Source organism: Bombus flavifrons, chromosome 4, assembly GCF_040668555.2.
Source record: "Bombus flavifrons isolate JBK064 chromosome 4, iyBomFlav1_principal, whole genome shotgun sequence".
Taxonomy (NCBI): Eukaryota; Metazoa; Arthropoda; class Insecta; order Hymenoptera; family Apidae; genus Bombus; species Bombus flavifrons.
Genome location: NC_138445.1, coordinates 8,324,388 through 8,349,778, shown reverse-complemented (window position 1 = coordinate 8,349,778; position 25,391 = coordinate 8,324,388). Strand labels below are relative to the sequence as shown.

General features: G+C 29.6%; 7 protein-coding genes across 14 annotated transcripts; 5 read left to right on the top strand and 2 right to left on the bottom strand.

Annotated features, from left to right (window-relative positions):
- Window positions 1–114: 114 nt before the first annotated feature.
- Window positions 115–2,548, top strand: LOC138179174 (type 1 phosphatidylinositol 4,5-bisphosphate 4-phosphatase). The gene is made up of 6 exons (XM_069111695.1): window positions 115–255; window positions 342–526; window positions 603–812; window positions 890–1,030; window positions 1,140–1,194; window positions 1,338–2,548. The coding sequence occupies exons 1-6, from the start codon at window positions 171–173 to the stop codon at window positions 1,421–1,423; spliced, it is 762 nt and encodes a 253-aa protein (XP_068967796.1). The 5' UTR covers window positions 115–170; the 3' UTR covers window positions 1,424–2,548.
- A 64-nt stretch (window positions 2,549–2,612) lies between these two features.
- LOC138179176 (chromosome transmission fidelity protein 8 homolog) lies at window positions 2,613–3,639 on the top strand. The gene is made up of 2 exons (XM_069111701.1): window positions 2,613–2,710; window positions 2,795–3,639. Exons 1-2 carry the CDS (start codon window positions 2,637–2,639, stop codon window positions 3,123–3,125), a joined length of 405 nt encoding a protein of 134 aa, XP_068967802.1. The 5' UTR covers window positions 2,613–2,636; the 3' UTR covers window positions 3,126–3,639.
- Window positions 3,244–3,619, bottom strand: SmF (small ribonucleoprotein particle protein SmF). Its single transcript, XM_069111702.1, has one exon. The coding sequence runs from the start codon at window positions 3,617–3,619 to the stop codon at window positions 3,353–3,355; it is 267 nt and encodes an 88-aa protein (XP_068967803.1). The 3' UTR covers window positions 3,244–3,352.
- Window positions 3,640–4,137: 498 nt separating the features above from the next.
- Window positions 4,138–5,591, top strand: LOC138179173 (leukocyte receptor cluster member 1 homolog). The gene is made up of 3 exons (XM_069111694.1): window positions 4,138–4,277; window positions 4,357–4,456; window positions 4,535–5,591. The coding sequence occupies exons 1-3, from the start codon at window positions 4,255–4,257 to the stop codon at window positions 5,333–5,335; spliced, it is 924 nt and encodes a 307-aa protein (XP_068967795.1). The 5' UTR covers window positions 4,138–4,254; the 3' UTR covers window positions 5,336–5,591.
- On the top strand, window positions 5,199–9,265 carry LOC138179172 (zinc finger protein 454). Of its 4 annotated transcripts, none has more exons than XM_069111692.1 (8): window positions 5,199–5,338; window positions 6,420–7,061; window positions 7,121–7,228; window positions 7,307–7,509; window positions 7,606–7,781; window positions 7,853–8,305; window positions 8,398–8,604; window positions 8,678–9,265. In XM_069111692.1, the coding sequence occupies exons 2-8, from the start codon at window positions 6,489–6,491 to the stop codon at window positions 9,040–9,042; spliced, it is 2,085 nt and encodes a 694-aa protein (XP_068967793.1). In that variant the 5' UTR covers window positions 5,199–5,338; window positions 6,420–6,488; the 3' UTR covers window positions 9,043–9,265. The 4 variants fall into 4 exon arrangements, with proteins under 4 accessions (XP_068967793.1, XP_068967791.1, XP_068967794.1 ...); XM_069111690.1 differs by lacking the exon at window positions 5,199–5,338 and adding an exon at window positions 5,646–5,781; XM_069111693.1 differs by lacking the exon at window positions 5,199–5,338 and adding an exon at window positions 5,847–6,094.
- Window positions 9,266–9,530: 265 nt separating this feature from the next.
- Window positions 9,531–14,912, bottom strand: Tgs1 (Trimethylguanosine synthase 1). Its single transcript, XM_069111689.1, has 8 exons — window positions 14,666–14,912; window positions 13,985–14,120; window positions 12,023–13,866; window positions 11,705–11,951; window positions 11,038–11,635; window positions 10,753–10,884; window positions 10,397–10,695; window positions 9,531–10,285 (listed from the first exon to the last, which is right to left on the bottom strand). The coding sequence occupies exons 1-8, from the start codon at window positions 14,773–14,775 to the stop codon at window positions 10,175–10,177; spliced, it is 3,477 nt and encodes a 1,158-aa protein (XP_068967790.1). The 5' UTR covers window positions 14,776–14,912; the 3' UTR covers window positions 9,531–10,174.
- A 4,105-nt stretch (window positions 14,913–19,017) lies between these two features.
- LOC138179132 (uncharacterized) lies at window positions 19,018–25,330 on the top strand. 5 transcript variants are annotated; one of them, XM_069111593.1, is made up of 6 exons: window positions 19,018–19,199; window positions 20,082–20,408; window positions 20,829–20,896; window positions 20,971–21,017; window positions 21,780–22,510; window positions 24,841–25,330. In XM_069111593.1, exons 5-6 carry the CDS (start codon window positions 22,127–22,129, stop codon window positions 25,213–25,215), a joined length of 759 nt encoding a protein of 252 aa, XP_068967694.1. In that variant the 5' UTR covers window positions 19,018–19,199; window positions 20,082–20,408; window positions 20,829–20,896; window positions 20,971–21,017; window positions 21,780–22,126; the 3' UTR covers window positions 25,216–25,330. The 5 variants fall into 5 exon arrangements, with proteins under 5 accessions (XP_068967694.1, XP_068967693.1, XP_068967695.1 ...); XM_069111592.1 differs by having other exon boundaries at window positions 20,082–20,216; window positions 20,829–21,017; XM_069111594.1 differs by lacking the exon at window positions 20,971–21,017.
- The last annotated feature ends 61 nt before the right edge of the window (window positions 25,331–25,391 follow it).

Below are 25,391 nucleotides of genomic sequence, written 5' to 3'. Positions count from 1 at the left end.
CAATGTATATCTCGTTTCGGTGAATAGTTTCTGTTCTATGAACAGACAGAACCACGCAGGGTGTTAGAAAAATTTTTATTTTGTCATCCTTGTCATCGAAGCACCGGGAGTACTGTCAAACAATACTTGAAATAAATTGTTGTCATTAAGGGGTAAATTAATAGATCGACATGGGAGACGGGAAGAAGGGCGAACGACAACCGTTGTTAAAAAATGAAAATGTCACTTATAGTTCACACGGTAGCGATTTCGTTGGTAAATAATATTCGATTTTGATCACGGAAGAATTAAGTTTGTTTAATCCGATTGCTTATGGTTACCTCTACTACATTTTACTTTAGATGAAGTGGAATCGACTGTTAGTACAGTATCTGCAATAGGTCCTGATGAAGTGCCACCTCCATACGAATCAAGTAGTCAATGTGGCAAGCCTATGGTCACTTGTAGGGTTTGTCAAGCTATGATAGATATTTCTGGTAAAAGAGATCAACATGTTGTTAAATGCTGTCAATGTAATGAAGCTACAGTACGTTATCAAAGTAATTTAATTCACTGGAATTCATTCTCATATCAGAAATAAAAGCCATAAATCACTTTTTTAGCCCATACGAAATGCACCTCCTGGAAAGAAATATGTCCGTTGCCCATGTAATTGTTTATTAATATGTAAGAGTTCTTCACAACGTATTGCTTGTCCAAGGCCAAACTGTAAACGTATTATTAATCTTGCTCCAAGCCCAATTACACCACCTGTTTTATCTATGCCTGGAATGTGTAGGGTATGCTGTGGTCACTGTCATGACACATTTTTGGTAAGGATTTACATAAGGAACATTTTATATGATTGAAATATCTTAATAATTAATATATGTGTTATTACATTCTTTAGTTTAATACCTTAAATAATGCTTTGGCTCGATGTCCACATTGCCGAAAAATATCTTCTGTTGGTCCAGATTTTGCTAGAGGTCGAGGTATTGCATTCACTATTGTTGGATTAATAGCCTTAGTAATTGCAATAGCTGTGACTGTAAGTATTTTTATAACACCTGATATATTAAAAAAATTACATAATGAAGATTTATGGTAATTTAGATATATTTTAAAACAGATTACAATTGATACCACTTTATTTTCAGGTTGGAACACATGCATATGCAAAAACTAGTGGTGGAATTTATGTAGCTTATGTTGGTGAGTATGATAAAATTTGTTCAAATTGAATTATTAATTGAATATATAAACTTCTTGCACATAAACATTTTTTTACATTTACATATTATTCAAGTAATAAGTTGTCTTTTTTACTAGGTTTGTTTTTAAAATTTTATTTTCAGGTGCATTTCTCTTGGCACTTTTGTGCTTTGGACGCAGCATTTATTATTGTACAATGAAAATTAGTATGATAGAAGGTCCAATGTAATACCCTAAATGACAATCAGTTGCTAATATTTTAAAACCAATTCCTCTAACATCTATGTCGTATAATAATATATTTAGATCAAATGTTTATAGTAATAAAATGACATACAAGTCCTTCTAGGACAATTGGTACATTCTTACACATGCATATGTAAGTTCATATTGCTAGTAATGAGCAATATTCTTACATATACATATGCAAATGTACATGTTACGGATGAAGAGGATGTGTAACTGTAATGTATGACATTTTCTCACATAAGGTAATATATCAAAAAGTACTAGAAGTTGGGGTATCCATTTAAAAAACAAAGGATTGTTCCTCTGCACTTTTATATTGTCAAGCACAGGACCAAGACAACAACCCCATTATATTGTTTTCATATTTGAATGAGAATATACTAATGAAAATATGCTTTCTACATCTACAGTAAATATACAAAATGCACATATATACATACATAGATATATATGCAAATAAAACATTCTTGCATGAATATTCCAATTGTAAGCAGCTATACATACAGCTATATATATTGTGTTTGCAATTACGAACTTGCATTGTCAGATAACGAAAAAATAAAAATATCTTTTTAAGAAGAAATTATAAATCGATATCGTTTGACAGACGTTTTTGGGTTTATGTATTATTTGACATGCAAGTAAAATTATATAAAATACATATGTTGAACTTTACTATTTTATTACCATTGCTGCAATTTAAATTATTGAATTATAACGATATCATTTTTTAGGAATGTAATTTTATTCAAGTGTTGGGTAACAAATAGTTGCAAACATTTAAATTTGTCGCATTTTTCAGACATAATATATTAGATAAAAGAAATTGAAATTAAAAACTTTGATATTATAAATGTTTCAGTAACATTTTTATTACTCAAGATATTATTTTAAAAGATATAAGTATATGAAATATGTAATATTACTAAATTGATTGATTCATTACTAAACAGCAAAGCTATTACTTCTATTTTGTAATGGCATTCCAATCCAGAAAATTATTTATGTAATACTACATACATCATATAATATTTGCAATCTAAAACCATTGTTTAAAATTTAAACCTAATTATCTGACAATAAATAGTGATTGTTACAAGTTATAGTTATATTTGTTTCATTTTTTAGTGCAAACTCGACCTAAGCTTATACTTCATGTTCTAGTAACTTTACTCATACTTAGTTATGCATATATGTATATCTCACATACATATGTGTGTAAACACCACTTACCGCCAAAACTCAGTATGATCGTACCAATAAAAAAGTATTACTTATTACTTAAGTTTCAGAAATATTGATTATTTTTATATTTGTCACAAATAAAAAGTGCTTTTTTGCTATTTTTTAGAGATGGTGAATGTGAGGAATGGGCGATTGTTGAGTTACAAGGTGATTTAAAATTTAATTCCGTGAATATTACGAATGTATATATCGGAGATTTACACTTTACAAAATCTGGTACACCTATACTTATAATCGGCATTCATGTATTGCAAGGAAAAGAAATGGCGCTTCAAAAACCATTTGCAGTTTTAGTTAAAAAGAAGAATGAGGAAACTAATACAGCTAATACTTCCGAAGTAAAAACGACATACATTATTAAAGCAATTGTAAAGAAGAAATTAATTTTTAAGTCTAGGCCAAAACCTATTGTAACAAATGTCCCAAAATGTCATTAAACATATGTATAAATATTGTATCTTATTGGTGTAATTTTATGGTACACTGTGTTATAGAAATAAACTATTGTGATATAAATATGAATGTATTGTTGCTGATAAATAAATTTACATAGGATTAAAAAGCAATTTGCTTTATTATTATTTTTTAGTCTTACGTAATCTTACTTAGTCTTACTTAAAAATAAAAAGTATTATCCTAAATTGATTTATAAACATCATGGGAACTAGTCCTTCATTTCTCCTTCCTCATCTTCCTCTTCCACACCTCTTATATACATTACATTATTACATCTGATTAAAACTTCACCAAGGTTGCCAGTACAATTTCCTTCTATATGTTCCTCTGTATTAGCTAATTGTAAGTTCATATATCCATCGACGGAGACAAGATAACCTTTATATTCATGGCCCCATTTTAATTTTACCATAACTGGTTTTCCAGTTAAACCATTTAGAAATGGTTTTGGATTTATTGGCATTGTTGCAGCCATTGTGTAGTATTTTTCCTTAATTTCTGCAAAATATATTACACAGTGCATATGTTGTTATAAATATTTAAAACAACAATTTCAATAAATATAAATAGATATAACACCTAAAATATATATGCAAATATGATACATAACGATGAATAACAAAAATTAAATTAAATGAGATACTGTTTGACAATTATATTAAATGTTGAGGTTAACTTTATATATATAAATATTGAGAATATATTAAAAACTTATGTATCGTATAATTGTGAAATTGTTGTTATTTTTGATGAAAATTTTGTACTTACATATTTAAAAAATGATAAAATAGAAAACTCTCCGAATTTTTTACAAGTCCTATAAAAGCAAGACGCTCGAATTTGAAGCAGCGTGCAATTGTGTTGTTAGAATCAGAAATGGCGCACGCTCTTAGAACACATAACCTAAACTTATCAAAACTTTTGTAGTAATTTGTGATTTCTATCAAAATACACGATAATTATCTGTATACATTTATATACATTTAACACGATTTATTAAAAGGATCTATTAATAAAATTAAAAATAAATAGAGTTATAAGGATATCTAATTTTAATTTGTTTTCAATAAAGAATTTGTGTTTTTCATTAAAAGTAATTGCACTTTAAAAATGAACATTTTACCAAAGAAAAGGTATAATTAAAATGAATTCGTATATAATGAATATTTTATTTAGGTACATTAAAATAATTATAAAAATTATTCCTTTTAGGTGGCATGTACGTACTAAGGAAAACATTGCTCGTGTACGACGTGATGAAGCAAAAGCTGCAGAAGAAGAAAGACTTAAACAAGAACGAATTCAAAAAGCAGTATGTATGAATAAGAATAAAACAGAAGCTAATTGTTCATTGCTTATGTAATCAATGGAGTTTGAAATACTTTTCTAGGAAACTGAAGCTAGAATTAATCTTTTGAGAGAGAAAGCCAGATCAAAATACGATGGACGAACAGAAGCATTGAAAAGTGATACAGATGCCTCATCTTCAAAATGGGATCATGTTAATTTTTTTGCTGAACTTGAACAAGGAAAACTTGATTATAATAAACCTAATGTAGAACATGAAAAAGAAAAAAAGGAAGAAAAAGAAAAGTATGAGAAACAGATTGGATATCTTACATATCTTGGACAAGATACTAATGAAGCAACAGGTAGGAAAAATTGGTATGAAGAGTTACCTGAGAGATTGAGAGACACAGGAAAGGATGTAGAAGTACAAGTTGAAAAGAAGACATTACATGATCCCATTCATGATATAAAGAAATATTTAAATATAATGGGATCTGGCTCTATAGAAAAATGTATAAAAATTAGAACAGGAACTATTAAAAGGAAAAGAGATGATTCAGATGAAAGTGATGATTCAGATCACAAAAAATTTCCGAAAAAACACAGACACAAAAAATCTAAAAAACATAAGAAGCATAAAAATAAAGAAAGACAAAATGTAGAAAAACCGAGTATAGATGTAGAAAAGTTAAGAGCAGAGAGATTGTTAAGAGAACAAACTGAGAAATTAAGAACAGAAGCTTTATTGGCTAAATTGAGAGGAGATCCAGTTCCAACAGTAGCACCAAAGACTCCTCCCAAACCCATTATCAAACAAAAATATAATTCACAGTTCTTCCCTGAAATTGCTAGACAAAATGCTGAAAGAACTCCTAGTGTACATCCAATGAGAGAACAGTAAAATGTAAGTTGCTTTTTATTTTATAATTACGTGTATTTCTTTTATTGTGCTAATATTTATTATTACTACAACTATGTAAACATCCATATACATATGTAGATATTTGTATAAAATTTCATAACATCTATGCTTAGTATCTAATACATTGTCATTTGTAAAATATAAAATATAACACAATATGAAATATATATATATATATATTTCTTAAATAGTACTATTTTATAAAGCGCAATAAAATACAAATAAAAAAGAAAAAAATGAATTTTAAATTATTGCCAAATGAAATATCAGATATCCCTCGTTTTACTAGATTGTGCTAAATTTCGCGGTATGACGTGATGCAAGATGGTGGAATATCACGGATCTCATGGATAATGTATTAAAATTTGACGTTTATGTCATTTTTTCAGTATTCTTGTTCATCACTTGACTTAAATAATTTTCTCGTAAGTAATATTCTCTCCTTGTATATATATTAAATATTTCCGCTTAAAATTTTGAAGCCCCATTTTGAAATCTCGAACCAGACGCATAGAACGCGCGAGTTACTTTCGCGTAACATGATTTTCGAATTTGAACAGTTATGAATATACTTAATTACGGAGAAATGATAATTTGTGAAAGCTTTTATTTTACGTCGTTAAAATATAACAGCTTAACTTCAATTATTGTTAGAAAAATTACATTTTTAAGTCATGTTACGAATCGACCTTAAGATAACCTCTTCACTAATTTATACAAATATCGGCATTTCAAAATGTAATTATAAATAATTCATTTATTTTGTATACTTTGAATATAGTGATGCATACGTTTAGTGTAGTTTATAAAGTTTTATATTAAGCAGGTAAAGTATAATTCAAGTAAATAAATATTGAATATTGTGTTATTGAATAGACTGTGCTATATATATGTACTCTTAAAATTTCCGTGCGAGAATATTAGTATATTATTGGTTATATATTCTAGTTTCTATGTCTAACAATGTCAAATTTTGCTTTGTTAGTTATGTTTAAAATCCTTGTATAATAGGTGGAAATAAATATTTGTTATTAATTAATTGTAAATTATACTTGTATTACAGGCAAGATGTTACTATTAATTTAAACGTCAAGAATTTTATAACGGTATGATTTAATTAAATATCATCACCATGAATGAGGAAAGAAGTGTTGAAGATTCTTCATATTTAAGTTATGAAATAAATGGCACTAGATATATTTTACAAACTGTATCAGATACAGCTATAGATATATCAAAAGCTGTATCAACCACTCAAGAACAAAATACAATTAATCTTATAAATGAACCACAAGTAGAAAAAGATGATGAATCAATTTCTTTAATTTGCTTAGATGGTCAGGTTTATGCGTTTCAAAATGGAGAATTACAAGAATTAGATTTTAGTCAAGTAATAGACGAAAATGAATCACAAGAAAAAACAGTGTTGCTACCTAAAGAAGATGATAATTGTGAACCACAGTACATTACCAACGAAGGATTAGTAATTGGAAATATTGATGAACATTCTCAAGAACAATATGAAATTATTACTGGTCAAAATGAAAAAAATTTTATAATGGAGAAGCATAATGTAAATGCTAATGATTTTGTGGAAGTTGTAACAGCATTTAAATGTAAGATATGTACTTATACCACTCAAGACAAAACACAATTATTACAGCATTTTCAGAAAACACATGTAAATCCTAAAGTGGATATAGAGGTGAGCTACAATATTAATTATTTCTCTCTGAATACTTACATTGATATTGCATCTTTCAGGTAAAAGAAGAATCTAAGATTACAGATGAAGTAAAATTGTTATATATGTGTGGAGAATGTTCTAATTGCTTTCCTTCTATTGAAGATTGTAAAGAACACATGATAAACGTAATTATTTAAAATTTATCTGGTCTGTTATAAAAGAAAGTAAATATAAAGATATCATGTTAATGCTTTTTATTTTAGGATCATCAATTAACAGACACAGGAGCCAATAGAGGTGGTAAAGAAAATATAACAGATGATTCAAAAGATTCTGGGTTATTAGAGTGTATAGGACAGAGTGTTGAAAGTAATGATATAAAACGTCAAGTTAAAATTCAAAAACCTCTAAATTCTGAATATATGCTCAATAAAAAAATGATTGAATTAATGGAAAGAAACATAAAGTATATATATTATTCTTATGTTATATCAATCGTGTATATCAATCTTTTAAATCTATTATTTATTTTACTTACTCATTAAATTGTATATTTTGTTAGGTGTTCATATAGAGGATGTCCCTACAAATTTTGTACAGAGGAAACAATGCAGCAACATGCACTTTGTCATACGGAATCACAAAATGGAACAGCATTTAAATGTAGCGTTTGCCGCGATATGAAATTTACCAAATGGAGACAGTGTAGCTTACATTTATGGAAAAAGCATCAAATTGGTAAGTATCTAGTATCTATATCTGAACAATAAAATATTAAAACGTGATTTTTACTATGTATGTTTTCTTAGACATAGGATTATTTACTTGTAAAATATGTAAAGCATATAAAAGTGCAACAATGGTCAAACTTTTAACTCATATGCGTGTGCATAGTGAGACACGCGAGTATGAATGTTCAGAATGTGGTAAATGTTTTAAACAAGCCAGTCAATTGCGTAATCATAGAGTTATGCATTTGGATCGCAAAACATTGGAAGTAACGCGGTGGTATACTTCAAAAAAATGTGATATGTGTGGAAAAACTTATGCTAATTCCAAATGCTTGAAGAGTCATATTCAAGCAGTCCACTCAAAATTGCGACCATATGTTTGTAATGTTTGTGGACATTCTAGCGCTAGAAAAGCAATGTTGCAAATGCATTTACGACAACACACTGGTGACAAACCCTTTAGTTGTGAACTTTGCGAATATAAAACAGGTGATCACAATACGTTACGACGTCATATTATGCAACACACAGGTATGCTTGATAATAAAGATGTGAAATGATGAAAAAGATGTGTATAGTACAAGCATGTATTTAAAAATTACAAGTATAAATAATATTTTCAGGTTTTAGACCTTATAAATGCCCTCATTGTTCTTATACAGCAATACAAAGTAGTAGTTATAAAAATCATTTGAAATCTAGACATCCTTTACTGTCTGGTTTATTTACATGTGATCTATGTCCTTTCAAAACTGTTAAAAATCAAAGTTATATACAACATGTAAGAGACCATGAAAAGGGATTAATCAAAGCGAATATGCAAAAAAAAGGTATGTTTCAATTTTTTATTTAATAGAATTAATGGATATATAAAAAAAAAAATAAAATTATATACTTTTTCAGATAGCGAAAATGTCGAAGTTTTTCCTGGTAATATCGCGGCGGCACAATTGATTTACAGTTGCTTAGGTGCCTTTTCAAAAGTGGGCGATACTTTAGAAGCAAATTTAATGTCTTCCTCAACGTCTGCAGACGGTACATCACAAACGATTACGATACAGATACCATCGAAACATCTTGAAGGTTCACTGCCAACAAGAGAATGTAGAACTAAAAGTAACTCAGCAATTGAACAAGAAGATGAAGAAACAATGCATTGTTTTTTAAAAATTCCAAGGGAAGAGGAAGAAAGTATAGACACAGGTGGTATAACTATACCTGCAGAACCTGAGGAATCAGGCGCAACAACTATTAATGTTGATACATGAAATACGGAATATTAAGTTGCTAATTAAAATATTTCTGTATATTTGAAAACACCTAGAAATTTATACTTCAAAGTAAATGAAGAAATGCTAGTCACACGTTACTTAGAAGGTATGAATCAATTTGTTTTGTTTTGACAAGAAATTAGAATTAATATATTAATTTTTTAAAATTCTAAATCTGATACTATTTTTGGAATTGTACACTATATCAGCAAACACAAACTAAATTAAAGTTTAAATTTAAATTAAATTAAATTAAATTTAAGTGTTTTCGTTTGAAAAAAATTTTAATTTTGTATATTATTTTAAAGAAATGAAAACATATGCACATTCAATCAGTTAATTGCATTCACGGTTTCTATGTTCATATTTGTTAAAAAAATTGTTATTTTGTCCTGAAACAAGATTTTACAGTTAAAAGAATGTAATTTTGAGATATTTTATTTTAAATTTTACTAAAAATGTAATTTACTATATATTTAAACACATTTTTAAGATTTTGAATGTATTTATTGATAATTAATAAGAAATTAGTAGAAGTGTACATAAAAATTGTAAAATAATCTGGGAACCGTTGTAAAATGTAAATTACAATGTCTCGTATGGTTTACAATACGAGTAAAATAATATTTTACATGATGGACTAAAGAGAAACGCTCTGATATTTTTGACTTAATTATTCATCAGGTAAAAATAATACTTATTGCTATGGAAGATTGAATTTAAAATCTTTTTAAAAGATTTTGTATATTAATTATTGGATTTCACAAATATGTCCCCACAAATTGGAATTATGGTATCAATTTGCTTAAGTGCGAGATTTGTGAAAATGGTAACTGGTGGACATATGTAAACATATTATTTTTAAAATATCCAATAGGAAAGTTTTAAAATATATTTAACTATATATATAAAATAAAAAATATATAAATTATAGTATATAATACAGTTGCCTTTTTATATGTATTTTGTAAAAAAAACGTGAAGTGAAATAAAAAATACTGTTTTTAAGGACATCCTAAGCAAATTGATACAGGTTATTATTTACAGCTAATTATTCATAAAACGTGAGAAGCTCCTTTTTTTAAGCAACTGATGTGGATCTTCCCGGAAATTACACCTCGTATCACAACTAACAGTCTCTGGGCAGTTCGCCATAATAAGCTGTTAAAGCTATTAGCTTTCTGTCAAGAAAGTTTTGTTCCACTTCTACACCACCACCTACTGCGGCTAACATGGCAAGCTGTAAATTTGTATATATATAAATAAAAGCAATTGATGTATAGTGCATTATAAAGTAAAGTAACATAGAATATCGAAATTTTTCGAATCTTCTTGAATTATAAAAATTTACCTGCATTGTATCTACATTTCTAGGTAGAAAGTAGGCCACATGATCTGTGATTTTTCTTGCTATATTAAATAAATTTACACCACCAATGGGATGCATAATATTATTGAGATCAAATGTTTCATTCTTGGTATATTCAGGTCCTCCCCATGGAGGACTTAGAAACACAACATCTGCGCTTAACTTTGATGCGAGTTTAATAAAATCTCCAACAATGAATTCTATTCTGTCTTCAACACCATAAACTCGAGCATTATTTCGAGCAATTTCGATTTTAGCTGGATCTATATCTATTGCGATAACTGTAAAAATAAAGATATTGAGTTTCTATGCTAATTACCCACACGCAACGAACGCACCTCTTTCACATGTAAAAGCAAATTGAATAGCGTTCCCTCCTGCTCCACAGAATGCATCAATCACGGTATCGCATTTGCATCTTTGAGCTATGTGCTCGGCAATTTTTTCTGGTGTTACAGAGTACCAGCTCTCTATAAAAAAAAGAATAAAAAAAAGTATTTTATTATAAAAATTTAAAAGTTCGTAGGCACATTATCGAATGATTTATAAAATATTTCACTGTTAGTCTTTTGAAGATAATAAATCTTCATTATTATACATATAAATAATATCATAGAACATACCACGATCCAATTTAACGCCTTGATCAAATTTGCTAAATAGGCGGTATCTTTTGAACCAATATTTCATTAAAGTTTTATCATTGTCTATTTCTACTGGCAGGCTTACATTTCTTTTGGGTGGCTTCCTTCGTTTTTTCTTTTGCGTCTTCTTTACGCTATCTTCATCTGATAATTTCATACTTTGTATTTCGTTGTTACTATAGTTTTCATCTATATCCATATTGACATTTAATACATCAAAGTTCTCTTGTTCGAAAACTTGATTTTCTGGTACACATTTTGTGGAATCGCTTGTTTCATCCTGATCAAAGTATATATTATTATCTTTGATACTTTGGAAATCATTGCCCTGTTTATCAAATACGTTTAAGGTATCGTGAACATCATCAAATTGTTTTTTATCTGCTCCTGAATCTATTGAACTTGTGCTTGGTTTACTAAATACAAATCGTTTTGTTTGTAACTTTGACTTAAGGCTATGATCACATTCATCATCAGAACTTGATGTCAATTGTGCTGTGTAGGAACCTTTTTCAGAGGGTTGTAATTCTGTCTTTGCTGGTGGCAAAACAGGACAGTATGATAAATAATGCTTCACCTGTAAAACAAAACACTAAAGATAAAATACTTATATATCTACGTTTTTGTTTAAAAAAAAATTATTTACTTTGTCTATAGTGTTAGTAATTTCCACTCCGTTATCATCAAAGTATATATGTTTATTTATTGGCTTGGGTTTATAATATTTCATTTTTAATTGTCTATTTTGTAACCTAATATTTTTTTTTCTATATACTACTTCCCCTTGGAAATTAGATTGTTCGTAATTTTCGTTGAAAGTATATCCCATCAATGAAAATGCTTTTTTTACTGATTCCAGGCCTTCTTCTGTGTCATCATAATCAGCCTCATGACTAAAATAAAAGATATATAGATAAATATTATATATTTTAACAGATTATAAACATATATAATGATACTGCACCTCCGTTTTAATGTTATAGGTTTATCTTCATTGGGCTCATCTCCATCTCCTTCATTAGAATATTTACGTTGAATACTATTGTTGCCACTAGTATCATTGGAAATAACTGCACCATTTTCATTTTCTGTAGTTGAAGTTTGATCATGTTCAACTTCTTGTGAACATTCCATTTCATTAATTTTTTCATTTTTATGTGTATCAATTTCATTATCTTTTGCTTCTACAGTTAAATTTTGAATGAGCATTCCCACTGATTCCATAATTAATCGCTTCTTTTTTGTCTTATCTTTCTTAGAATAAGAAAAATTTTTATTAGGTGCACTTCTACTTTCAGAAATATTAATTTCATTAGATGTGTCTATTTCCCTTTGTGCAAAATCTTGGTCTATACTTTCATCACTTCCTTCCTCTTTCATATCTATATCATTATATTCCTGGCTATAACTTTGATTGCTAATTTCAGATTGCTCCCTTTTATATTTTTCTATAAATAGTTTATAATGATTTTGGTACTCTATTTGGAAATTTTCTTTCCATAAATGTTGCCAATACTTATCAGTATCTTCTGGTGTGTATTCCTGATCATTATCTTGATCAGAACTTGTGTTTGTTATATTGCTTTCAATGGAACTAGTTACAGAACTGATGAGACTAGATGAATTTGTAGAAATAGAGTCACAACTAGAACTAGTAAGGGTCATCTTTGTGACATTTGTCATAGAATCTGATGTTGCATTTGTTTTTGCTATTGACTCATTAATAGAATCACACCTTGTTAAAAGTCTTTCATCTTCCGCATTAGATTGCTGGTTGTAACTTTCTTCCATACTAAAAGGACTTAATGGATTCCAACCATCTCCAGTTTCCAGTGATGCTTCAAAATTTGTCAATTTCTTTCTATTATCTTCCGCTTCTTTGTCACTTATCTCTTGCTTGCTTATGTCATCAAATGAAAAATTAATACTACACATGTCTTTTGCTTTTATTTCATTATTACCAGCATTACTACTTTTGCTAAATATCCCCTCAAAATTTGAGCGATCAAGTTCACAATTTCTGTGCGCTTGACTAGGAAAACATGTATTTTGCTCTGAAAATTTTTCAATAGTATCTTTCACTTCTAACTTTTCATTACTTATTAAATGAGCATTTTGTTGCAAATATTCTGGATTTATATAATCTGCATATTTCCTAATCCAAGTTGTCCAAATTATACGTTCACCATTTTTAGACCAATATTTCTCCCATGCTATATCTATTATACTCTTAGTTTTAGAATACATAGAATAGTATGGATAGTCACACGAGCTATGGTCACAGTTGTACTTAAGTTGGACATCTTCCTTATAAGTTTGTGTATCATTCAAAGAAACATTTTTAAATATATTATGTATCTCAAAATCTTTGTCTTCTAAAATACATGATGGATTTTCTATATGAAGTTCCTTTTCATTACAAATGGATGGATCATAACTTAAAATTTCAATGTTATCTGCAAGATGATCTGATGAGTGAATGTTTGTTATTTTACATTTAAATTCTACATCTTTATCTTCTTGTTGCTGTGCAATTACATTCACTTTGTCAAATTCATCTTCCAGTTCAGTCTCTGTATTTTGAAAAGTTTTCCCATAAGATGCCAATAGATTTTGTATGCTTTTAGCCTCATGTTGATCATGATATTCTGATAGGTCTGCACCTGAATCTGACTGGTGCAGGCCCAATTTTTGCGTGAGGGAATGTGCAGTAGGACGATGAGCCGAATCACGAACAGAGTCATGTTCATCTGTGGAATAATTGTTGTCTGTGTGTGATGCACTGCAGTAACAGCTCACTGGTTCTTCCTAATTTTAAGGAAGAAAAAATATGTTTTTGTTCAAATGCTATATCGAAATCTAATACAGATACCAATGTTACCAAATTAACTGAAAATAACTAATAGAAAACAAAAAACATTCTTACATCGTGTTTCTCTATGGATTGTGTTTCTATAATAGACCTTTTATGGAGGTCTAACATTTCTCCAACACAATCGCTCTCAATATCTTCATCTTTACTAGCATCTTCTAGAGCAAGGGCAGTATAAACTTCTGGGTGTCTAAAAGTAAACAAAAATTCACCTCACGTAAGTTCAAAGCAACATATATGTTATTATATTATTCTTTAATTATATTTATCTTATAAAAAATGGTAAAAATCAATTTACATAGTTTTTATTATATAAATTAGATGTTCAATATGATACAATATCTCAGTGCTTAATAAGTAGAAAGTAATTCCCACGTGGTATACGAATTGTTTATTATCGATATTTCGCAGAATCAAACAGAAAAACAAAAAAATACTTTCGATGACTGTTAACTTCTATACAACTCTATTTTTTAAGAAAACAACATTATCTCGTTTCTATTATGTATAGTTGAACAAAGGAAAATAATTATTAAGTTTTCAAAAAATACATTGTGACCTAGCTCATTCGAGTGGGTGTCAAGGTTAGGTCATGTGTCACACCACTGATCGATAAAATGGTACTATTTTTAATTTTTGAAGAATTGAATAAACGCGGTATGGGGTACAGGATATGAAAATGAAACTGTGATGTTCGATAGTATAAACGAGTCATACTGTTGCAGCTGCATTTACCGAATAAATACTCTGCTGCAAAGACAATAAATGTAATGATCAGGGTCAGTAGACTCAGCTTGTTTTGCGATGTACACTTCGGCTAAAGGTTCCCAAAAGCGGTCACTCATGCCGATAGAAGTGTTTAATTGACTATTTGCTCGTGAATCGTCACAACACCCACATGTCTCACGCTCAAATTTTTACAACTTCCTCGAGTAAAAACAATCCGCCATTTCTTAGACAGCACACCATCGTGAAGTTGCTCCTGATTACCATCATGTTCTAATAATCAATCGATAAGTGCTATTTTTGGTTAAGTTTCATTTGATTTTGAAAAACATGTGTCATTAAGTATGATAGTATATTACAATTTAAAGATACATCATAATTGTACACACTACTTTGTATTATTTAAAAAAAAATGTTAAATATTTTCTAAATAATTTTTATTCCACTTGAACAAAGTATGTAAATTATATTATATGTAGAAATTTATGAAGAACAAGCATTTTTTAAAAATTGTCTTTAGACTACGTTAGATACATTAAAAGTAACGTCACAGATGTGATGGATAGATCTTATGCCTTTTTTTTCATATGGGATTTCGGAAGTAACTTGACTTCCTTACCATTTTCGTGTCACATGCAACATTATCGATTCAGTATTGAAATAAACTACAGCGCCAGAGAAGCGGGAGAATGTGGAACTAGACAATGTTGCAACCGACTTAGTGATCGACAAACGATAAGAGTACTCTTAATCCTGTTGACATCGTTGGTAATTGACAAGAGGTACAGAATAGAGATGACATTCAATGCTTCTTCGTTTTCACGTTTTGATCACTTGACTCCTATACAGTTTTCTTATCGCATGCGATGTTGTCGATTTGGTATAATAGTGGTTTGGATTGAAACTAAACTGTTTTATGAAATTACAAATAAGGTATAGAAAAAGACATTTTGCGCATAAAGCATAGAATTCTATACTTCTGTAATATGTATCAATTGTAGTCTTTGAACTGTATTTGAACTTTCGACCGTTCGCGGGGAGACGCGATGACCTCTAAGAAGCGCGTCAACTGGAGTTGTAAATTCCCGTTACGATTTGACTAATCGACGCCACAAGTCGTTCGATCCCTTATTTCGGTTCAGATAATAAGGATGGTTGAATGAATATAACGCTGATATTAACAGGTTAATATACAGGGTAGTTGGTAACTGGTGGTACAAGCGGAAAGGGGGTGATTCTACGAGAAAAAAGAAGTCGAAAATATAGAATAAAAATTTTTTTTTTTATTTTTTTTTTTTAATTTTTCCATCGAGACAACGATCTTAGTGAGATCCGTTATAACGTACCGCACGCGTACCGAGCGAAAATTCAAAGTCGATTTTCCCGAAAACAAAGCCTCAAACGAAAAATTTTTATTCTATATTTTCGACTTCTTTTTTCGCGCAGAATCACCCCCTTTCCGCTTGTACCACCAGTTATCAACCACCCTGTATATTTTCAACCATCCAACAACTTTAATGTGATACAAGGTTACGTATGTAGAATGACAAACTACGAATGAGTACAACCTGAGACTCGTTTCATGTTGGCGACTGTGATGATGTATCTTCTGTCGATTGACTATCATCGATTTGGCGATTTTGCTTGACTTCTGATTCCTGCTGTTCCTTGAACTGCGTTTTAACTCGAGTTGGTGTTAACTGACTGATGAGATTTGACTGTTACTTGAATGTACTGTGGAACAAGTCTAGAGAGCAAGTATAGAGATGAAGTGACTGCTCTGTAGTTATGAGAACAAGTAAAGTTCGTTCTTGTGTGATTACGGAAGAAAGCTCGGAGTGGGTGTCTTTGTTGTATGAAGAAAGCGGATTTATTGCTCACACTTTTCGTTAGGAAAGTGAGGGTAACGATCCGCGATGCCCATTGGTTATGACCAACGTTAGGAATGAAGATAGGAGGAAGAAGCCTCCTACCAACGTGGCTCATGGGCGACATTGTTTATGGGAAAATCTGCTTTTCCGTCAGACAAATACACGCTTTCTCTGTAATTTGTAAGAACGTGCAATAAACCTAAGGACTGTTCTAAGGACCAGCCATAAACCGAAAATACTTGCAGGATTAAAGGTTCCTGCAAGCTAATAAGATTCCTTAGGGGCCTTAGGTTTATTGAGGGTCTGTATAATGGTGCTTGGGCCTTGACGGTCAGACAGTGAAGGAAGCCGCACGGACCATCTCACGCGACGTAACAGTATTACATATGATACAATTATTGGAATGATGATTTCGTGCAGACCTACTACCTATATTCTTAATATTTTCTCACTTTTATGCGTTCCGATTGCTGATATTTCCTGACATTTTTTAAACAATTAATTTAGTAATGCTATTTTCTTCTACTCATTTTCACGGAATTTTAAGCTTCTTAAACAATTTTTTAAATTCAAAAGATTATTTCTATTATTTGAGTATTAGAAATCAATTTTCACAATTTTCTAACGAAAACATTTTTGTAAATTAAAGAAGATATTGTATTGTTTGAAATTAATTTTATGATTTATCATGTTTTCGCATACAATTTACTTCAAACTTAGTACTAGAATCAACTACATATCAATGTATTAAATCTTATGCTATGTATTAATTCATTTCGCAATATTTTAATAAACATTATGAATGATACACGTGATTGGCCACGGCGTCACGATTGTCTTGGTTTTCTACATGAATCAACTACAATGCGATAATAATTTTTAAACGAAATCCATAAAAATTTAATATATAAATAAATCAACTGTAATTTAAATTTAAATGATTTTTCGCGAGTTGTACGAACTCGCTGTCGCAGATCGCTACCCTCTGGGAATCGTTGTGCTGCCCAGGATAATTGGAGATATTCGTATCGTCGCGTTTGTTACAAAGAAAATAGAATTGCTCCAGATGACCCCTACATCAGAAATCCACACGATATCATCTTCTCCCATTCCGTGGAAAGTATTGCCGTTCAATGCACGCTAAAGTCTCGAGGATTTCTGCATAGACGATTCAGCATACAATATAAATTTTAGGTGATGCTAAGCCATGATTGGCGTACAGGTATCCTGCCGCATAACTGACTAAATGTATGATTAGTGCCCTCTGTGGTCAAGAGATTGCAAACTCGCAATGTCCATGAGGAAATTGGCGCGAGATAATTCTGCGTCGGTTCAACCCCGGGACGTAACACCAGACAAAACTATTTGCCTTATCTATATCAAATGTTACGAGGCACGAACGAAATATACATACATACTTAGCGGTGCAGGATCTATCACCACAGATAAGATGGACCTATCGTAACAGATTATAAACTAGCATAAACGACGTACAAACATAGGCGAATCTTGTACACTCGTCTGTGTTACCACTGATCTATCAGTACCTATGAGGTACCTATCATCAGAAATACTATTTACTAAGGACATCTCGTCGGTGTTACGTTTTGGTACCAGAGGTACCATCCTTGTCTGTGATGTAGTTACTTTTCAAGCAAACAACATGCGCCACAGTGACCCTTGACAGCAAACTCCATTTATGTTCTCGTCTATATAACACTCTAGTTCTAGCAATGATTTATAAATGATGCATGTCGATATTGGATTGTAATAATTGGCGTACATGTGGCTCATTTTGCCATTTTCCAAGACTCCTAATATGAGGATAAACTTTCTTATATTGTCCACTGCAGAGTATTGCTATAAGGTAGTCAAAACAAAATTTTTCTTTTTCAATTCACTTCAAAAGCTTCAATGCAAAAGTACACCGGAACTGTTGGTAGCTAGTACCAAAAATATGTTTCGTGTACAAAGATTAACAATGAAACCTAACAATAATAATAATAAAAACAAAAACAAACATTGGTTACTCTACAGAACTGCTGCTATCGAGCACTACCGAGCATCGAGCATGCAGAAAAAGGTGTGGAAAGAAGATGTGAGGAAAGTCCTGTAGCGGTGACTCAAACCGCTTAAGTTTTCTTGTCCAAAAGTAAAATCCTATTTCTAGCAACAGCTTACAGATGGCGGATGTATCGTTCATGATATGGGAACGGTGTTCTGCTCTTCTTACAGCAGGGAATAACACTTTACTTCCATATAATATTAAACTTACAATTGGTCTTCATTCAAAATTATCACCAGTTGTTTTCTCATACGTCTGTTCGGTATCAATATTAAACGCCAATTCGCACATTTTGTTTTATGCGCTTGCTGCATATCTCTCTGCACATGCGTGTTGTTAAGCTTGCTATGCTATGTGTGGGCTTCGTCCCCCACAGTGATGTAGTTATCATTCATGTTACAACGTTGCCATTTTCTGAGTATCGTGCGCGCGGGTTCCGAGTTATGTTTTTATGGCATAATTCTTTTCACAAGTCGAAGTCGAAAATTGGAAATATCATTCAAATAGTATTTTATATCATTTTTATATCATTTGATATTATTATTATGCACATTCTAGCAATTGCATGTATCTTCAGAATTTTAACAACTTTACTGACAATAATTAGGTACAAGTTATTCATTAACTCACAATTTGTTAATGTTGAATGTAAATGTAGCGTTACCAAGTATGGGGGTTTCTTCAGTTTAAGTAAGGAATTTTGATTTGTTAAGAGTTGGAAGTATTTTCAAATATTTATAAAAAGTAATATAATTTATTAGAGCTCTCAGACTGTATTCCATTTGCGACCTTTAACAAATGAAATATGAATGTTAAACTCAAGTGTTTAAGATAGTATCATATGTATAACAAGAGAGATGTCTGTAGATTATGTTTATGATACGTTTATTGCAAGCATAGTCTAACGACTAATATGTTTATTTTATTTGTTATTTGTCTTGTATCTTTATCTTAAATAATATTACTTAAATAACAATGTATTCGGAAAATATATTATTTTAATATTTATTATTTTAGTTTATAGATATTTGTTACTTGATTTCAATAGGAAAGCATTTAGTTTGATTTGATGGAATGTTTCGATATTCAGTTGTTTCTAAGACGAATATGTCATGCAAATAAATATATTTTCCTTTTTATATACGTATATATTATTTTTTTAAATATTTGTTTTCAATGTTACAATTAACTTGCTTTGAGCGATCTTTTGAATTATGTCTTATTGAACTTCAATGTTCTGTGTTTTAATTATTATTAATGAAAAAGTAAAAATGATCAATCATTATAAAAATTATGAATATTTATTCTCTTATATTTCTGAAACAAAATCTAGATAATAATTTTATTTTTATATTAGAATTCTAGTTGTATCATTTATTATTTAATCTTTATTATTATTCATATTTTAAGTTCTTACTATTTTGTTTTCAATACTGTGTTTTTACTAATAAATTATGATATTTAATTCTATGTTAAACATTTTTTGCAGTCTTGATGTCTTCCACGGGCGATGATAATTATCTTTGCGGTGACTTCCTTTGGGCTATTGTAGAGCATTGATTGTAACGTTCTCTGCATCACAGTTCTAATAATCTCAACTGTGTTGAATATAAATCTGGCAACGGTGAGAGTCCGGCCTTAATGTAAACATAACCTAATCAGTATGACTTCCCGCGATTTTATGAAATATTTATTTGTAATAATGTTAGTAATATATATATATTATCATAGAAAATAGCAATAAACAATAATATAATGAAACAATTATAATACAGTGCAACAGAATGTGCAATAATGTGTGTGTAACACAGTGCAGGTTTGTTTCCTATTTATGTCAGTTGGTTGATGTTTATTACTGTTCTTTTTTATAACATTATTTCGTCCAATTTAAAGTCAAAACTGTCCAATAGTTGTTCGATATATTTTATTTTAATTCTTTTGCTGTAGTATTCTGCAATGAATTCCTCTACTATTGAATTCTACAAAGTTCTCAAAACTTTACATAATGAGATTTACTATTAACCATAAAAGTTTTTCTATATTCTATAGAAAGATTATTCTTATCAAAATAAAATACTACAAAATTTCACTGGAGACTAATGTGTATGCCAGGATGACTAAGAACTATTTTATTATTGTTTTATATGCTAAAAATGAATATATTATTATACAATACCATATATATTTTATTAAATTAAAAGTAGTTCTTTTATAAAGTATATGATAATTTTTGTAGATGACTATATATCACCATTTGCAAGTACATCATACATGAATTTGTTTATCTTGAAGTTTATTTTTGAAGTACGTATGAATTAAATACTCAAATAGGATTAAATGATTCAATGCCTATATATTTTATAATCCTTTTTTTATAGTAATATATGTATTGAAAACTAAGCTTGGAAACTAAGAAAAGTAGGAGGTACTTTTTATAATTCTTTATAAGTTTTCTTATAAAATCTTAGTAAAATATTTTCAAATACACCATTAAAAAGTATAACTTTCTCATATCTTTAAATCTTATTTTCTTAATTTTAAACAGCAGAATTGCTTAATTTTTTGAGAAATAACAATTATATATCATAATTATTTCAATTTGAAATGCTATAGTGGTTTCCCTTAGAACTAGAGCAATATCGTGGTATTATTAATTTATAAGATTTTAATAAGAAAAAGCTACGTAATACTGTTACTTATGTTTATTAATTACTAATATAATGTAACATAATATACTTTAGTGTTATAATTGATTTCAAAAGTCTTCTGATCGTTATCATTGTTGTTCTCATTGTTTTATATTAAGTTATGTTTACTCATTTTTATTTATGTATTCATTAAACTTTTGTGTTTACAATTAGTATTAGTAATGTTGTTCTTTTTATGTTCCTACCATCTGATGTGCTTTTTTATCCATTTTTTATACCTGTAGTTATATCATTACTGTAATTTAACATTATAAGTTAGTCTAAATTTGTTTTATATTTATATTTACTTAGAATCAATATACACAAAAGAACCACATAATATAAAGAACCACAAAAAAATATGAATACAATGTTCACAAAAACTAAAATGCTTATATATATATATTACTTTTACATACTATGTTTATAGTATTTGTGTGTGTATTATTTATATATGATTATTTAAAAAATATTGTGTATATTTAGTTGAATTTTTTTAGAAAAACGTTAATTACACAATCTGTCAATAAACTGCACTATAAGACTTCTAAGCATTGAGAGTTGAACTATCGATGCTTGCAAGAGGCGGTGTTGCCACGTTCACCGCAGCCAGTGCCGCGTCTCAAGTAGAGACTTGCCTCGCCGCATGTAGCGTGTGTAGTGATGTATCAGGTTGCATGACATATCGTTGAGGCAATCGCTATGAGTCTGCCGCGGACGAGAGACGGGAATTTACCTCGAGACAGATCTCAGCTTCTATACGAGAGTAGTACGGAAGTAAGGTCGCGACGCCGTTGTTAAAACTTAAAACATCTGTAACTTCTAGTAGCAACCTCTGTAAGAAGATATGAGTGCAATAGAAAATCACACATTCTGGACAGAATTTATTGCATTATATAAGAGTCTTCCTTGTTTGTGGGATATAAGGTCAAAATCATATGTGGACAGAAATTTAAGAAATGATGCAATAGATGTTTTAATCGAAAAATGTAAAGAAATAAATCCTTTGTCAGATAAAGATTTCGTTAATAAAAAAATACACAATTTGCGGTGCAGTTTTAGAAGAGAATTGAAAAAAGTCAAACAGTCGAGATCAACAAAAAATGTATATATACCAAGCCTCTGGTACTTCGATATTTTAAGTTTTATAACAGACTGTGATCCAGGGAGAGATACAGAAAACCTTAGTGATGTTAGTATTAATTTGAAAACTGAATGCAATGATAATATGGTAAGTAATTATTTTTTAGTATCTTTTAAATAAAAGTTAATTATTATTTGCTCAGTTATTTTATTCATATATTTATACACAATATTTAATTAATCTAATCCGTATAAACGTTATTCTCTTTTTTAAATTTACAGCTTTGTTATTATTAAAATCATTTTTGAAATTTTCTCGACTTCCCGCGAAGAAAAATTTAAAATTCATGCTGTTCGTTTTAAGAGTATCAACACTTTTTTAATTTTTTCTATTCCTCTGAATGTGTATTTACGTTATCGTCATATAAGGGAGGACATATATATACACATACACTACTGTTCGAATGCATCCGACACATGTTTGCTTTTGACAGGATGCAATTTAATAAAATTATAGTTAGATGGATTTGCAATGATTTAATTTTTTTTGTGATCAATACAGTTATGTACAATAAAATATTATTATGTCATAAAATTAAAATACGAATAGTTTGGATAAAGAAGGTTTTTCTGAACTGATAAAACTATAGACATTACAGTGATATCTAAGATATGATACTTAATGCGAGTAGACAAATTTATGCGAATAATATTATATTTCAGTAACTTAATTATATTTTAATTTAATTATAATATAATTTAATTATATTGTACTATTTAATTATAATATGCTACCGATAACATGTTCATTGTGGATCTAATTTTCATTTCGTACAATGCTGTATGCTAACAAAAAATTTCCATACAACACTTCATATATGTGTTTAATATGAATTATTATGAAATATTTCTTCGTAATTTCAAGATTTTTAGTTCATTTGACACATTTAAGTCGATACCGTACATAATCTAAAAGTATGTGCTCATCCGATTCGAATGTGCGTGTCGTGCATAATGAATGTATTCAATTCGGTAAAAGGTGCATACTACTACTGCAAATTGACTAATCTGTCCAGATATTAATGAGTAATAAGATATTTATTTTATTCATGCCACTTTAAAAATTGTTTAATAAACGGTAGTTTATTAATTACTACAGTGGCACTCACATGTTAAATGTCAGTACATATAATAATGAACAAAAGTATTTGCACAGATCAGCTTTTCCTACAAAATTTCCTGTAAATTTATGTATAAAATATACACAATCTTTTTTGTAAAATATACACATAACTTTTGACTTTAAAATTAAAATATCATATGAAACATATGATATTAATTATTAAAAAATCGATGCAAAAATCGACTTCATAACTGTTTTGGAACCGATTATTAGAACTAAAGAAATTAATCTAGGAGCGACATAGAAACCATAAGCGAAACAATAATTTGTTTCTCGTAGCAGTTATTCAAAATAAATGTTATACATGATAGTTCTAAGAACTGGAATTGATATCATAACAATTTTAAATCTTAGAAAGTTATATTTTACAAAAAAATTAAATAGAGTCACGTTTTTTAGAAGTTGTGAAAGGGTTTCACAAGAAAAGCTAATTTGTGTCAATACCTTTGTTCTTCTGTATTAGAGGATTAAAAATATCAAACACTGAAGCCATCAAATGCGTTTCCATTACAGTGAGCCCTACTAATTTTAAGCTCATAATTAAATATTTTATGTCGTCTTGTTAAAATTTGCCTTCTCCTTTACTCATGAAGGAGCTTGATCATCCACAAATGTACATGATATGATAAAATTTCTTTCTTTGAGTATTGTAAGATTGGATAAATTTAATTTTGTTTGCGAACTTTTGATACAATTCTGTCTTCTGTAAAATTCTTCCGTCTTTATTTACATGAATCGTTACAAGTTCATACATTGCATTGATGGTTTCTGGTGCAATAATAATAGATGTTCCCTTATAATTGTTGTGATATGATATGAACTACTAGCTAATTTTACTATGTACATATGTTTATTATATATCAATTGCTATAACACATTCATTAGTTTATTATAAGGATTGAGAATCGATTAATGTTTTTGATAGATTAATGTTTTTGAGGCCTAAGTATATCGATTTCTTTAATAGAAAAAGAAGGGGAAGGGGACTTAAAGTGAAATAAATTTACGTAAGAATGATATAAAATTTACGTTGTAATCAATTATATTTAAATTTCTTAGTATACAATTTTATGACATAGTTGTTATTTTTAAAATTTTTCTTAACATAATTCGCCCGTTATACTCATAGAATAAAATCCATTTTTCTCGAATAGCGAAGCCCCTGAGGAGACAAGGCCCGGGGCTATAGTCTCGCCCCCTTCAACCTGTACCTGGAATCGATTGTCATTTCTGCTCTAATCGTAAGCCTAAAAAATGAAGAAATGTATGTATGGACATATCCTTATCTATTTCAGGAACAAGACGATGTCGATACAGGAGGAAATATGTTATCTTCATCTCCGGAAGTATCAACTAGATTAAGTTCTTCTTTATCAACAACTCCTTCAATGACAAGAAATGTATTCAAACGAAAAAGGAAGTGCAAAGATAAGAAAAGTCAACCGGTTGAACTTGCTCATAAAATTTCAAAGGATGCAATACCTAATACACACGTCCGAGAAGATATTTTTGATATTACTGGAAAAAAGATTGCTTGTGACCTTAGAGAATTAAACGAGCAACAAAGAATAATAGCAGAGAAACTTATCAATGATATTATATATTATGCAAAATTAGGTAAATTGAATGAAAATTGTTTAGTATGTCCTACGCACATGCGACCTACATAGCAAATTTTTCTGAGTATGACCTGTCATTTTAAAAATCGGAGTAATCTCCATCATATATTTTACAATTTTGTGAAAATTTTCGAGTATAAAAAATATACATATATTCATATATGCATATAGGTATAATATTTATATTGAACGTTAAAGCTGAACTAAGAGATATTTGTTTTAGTAGA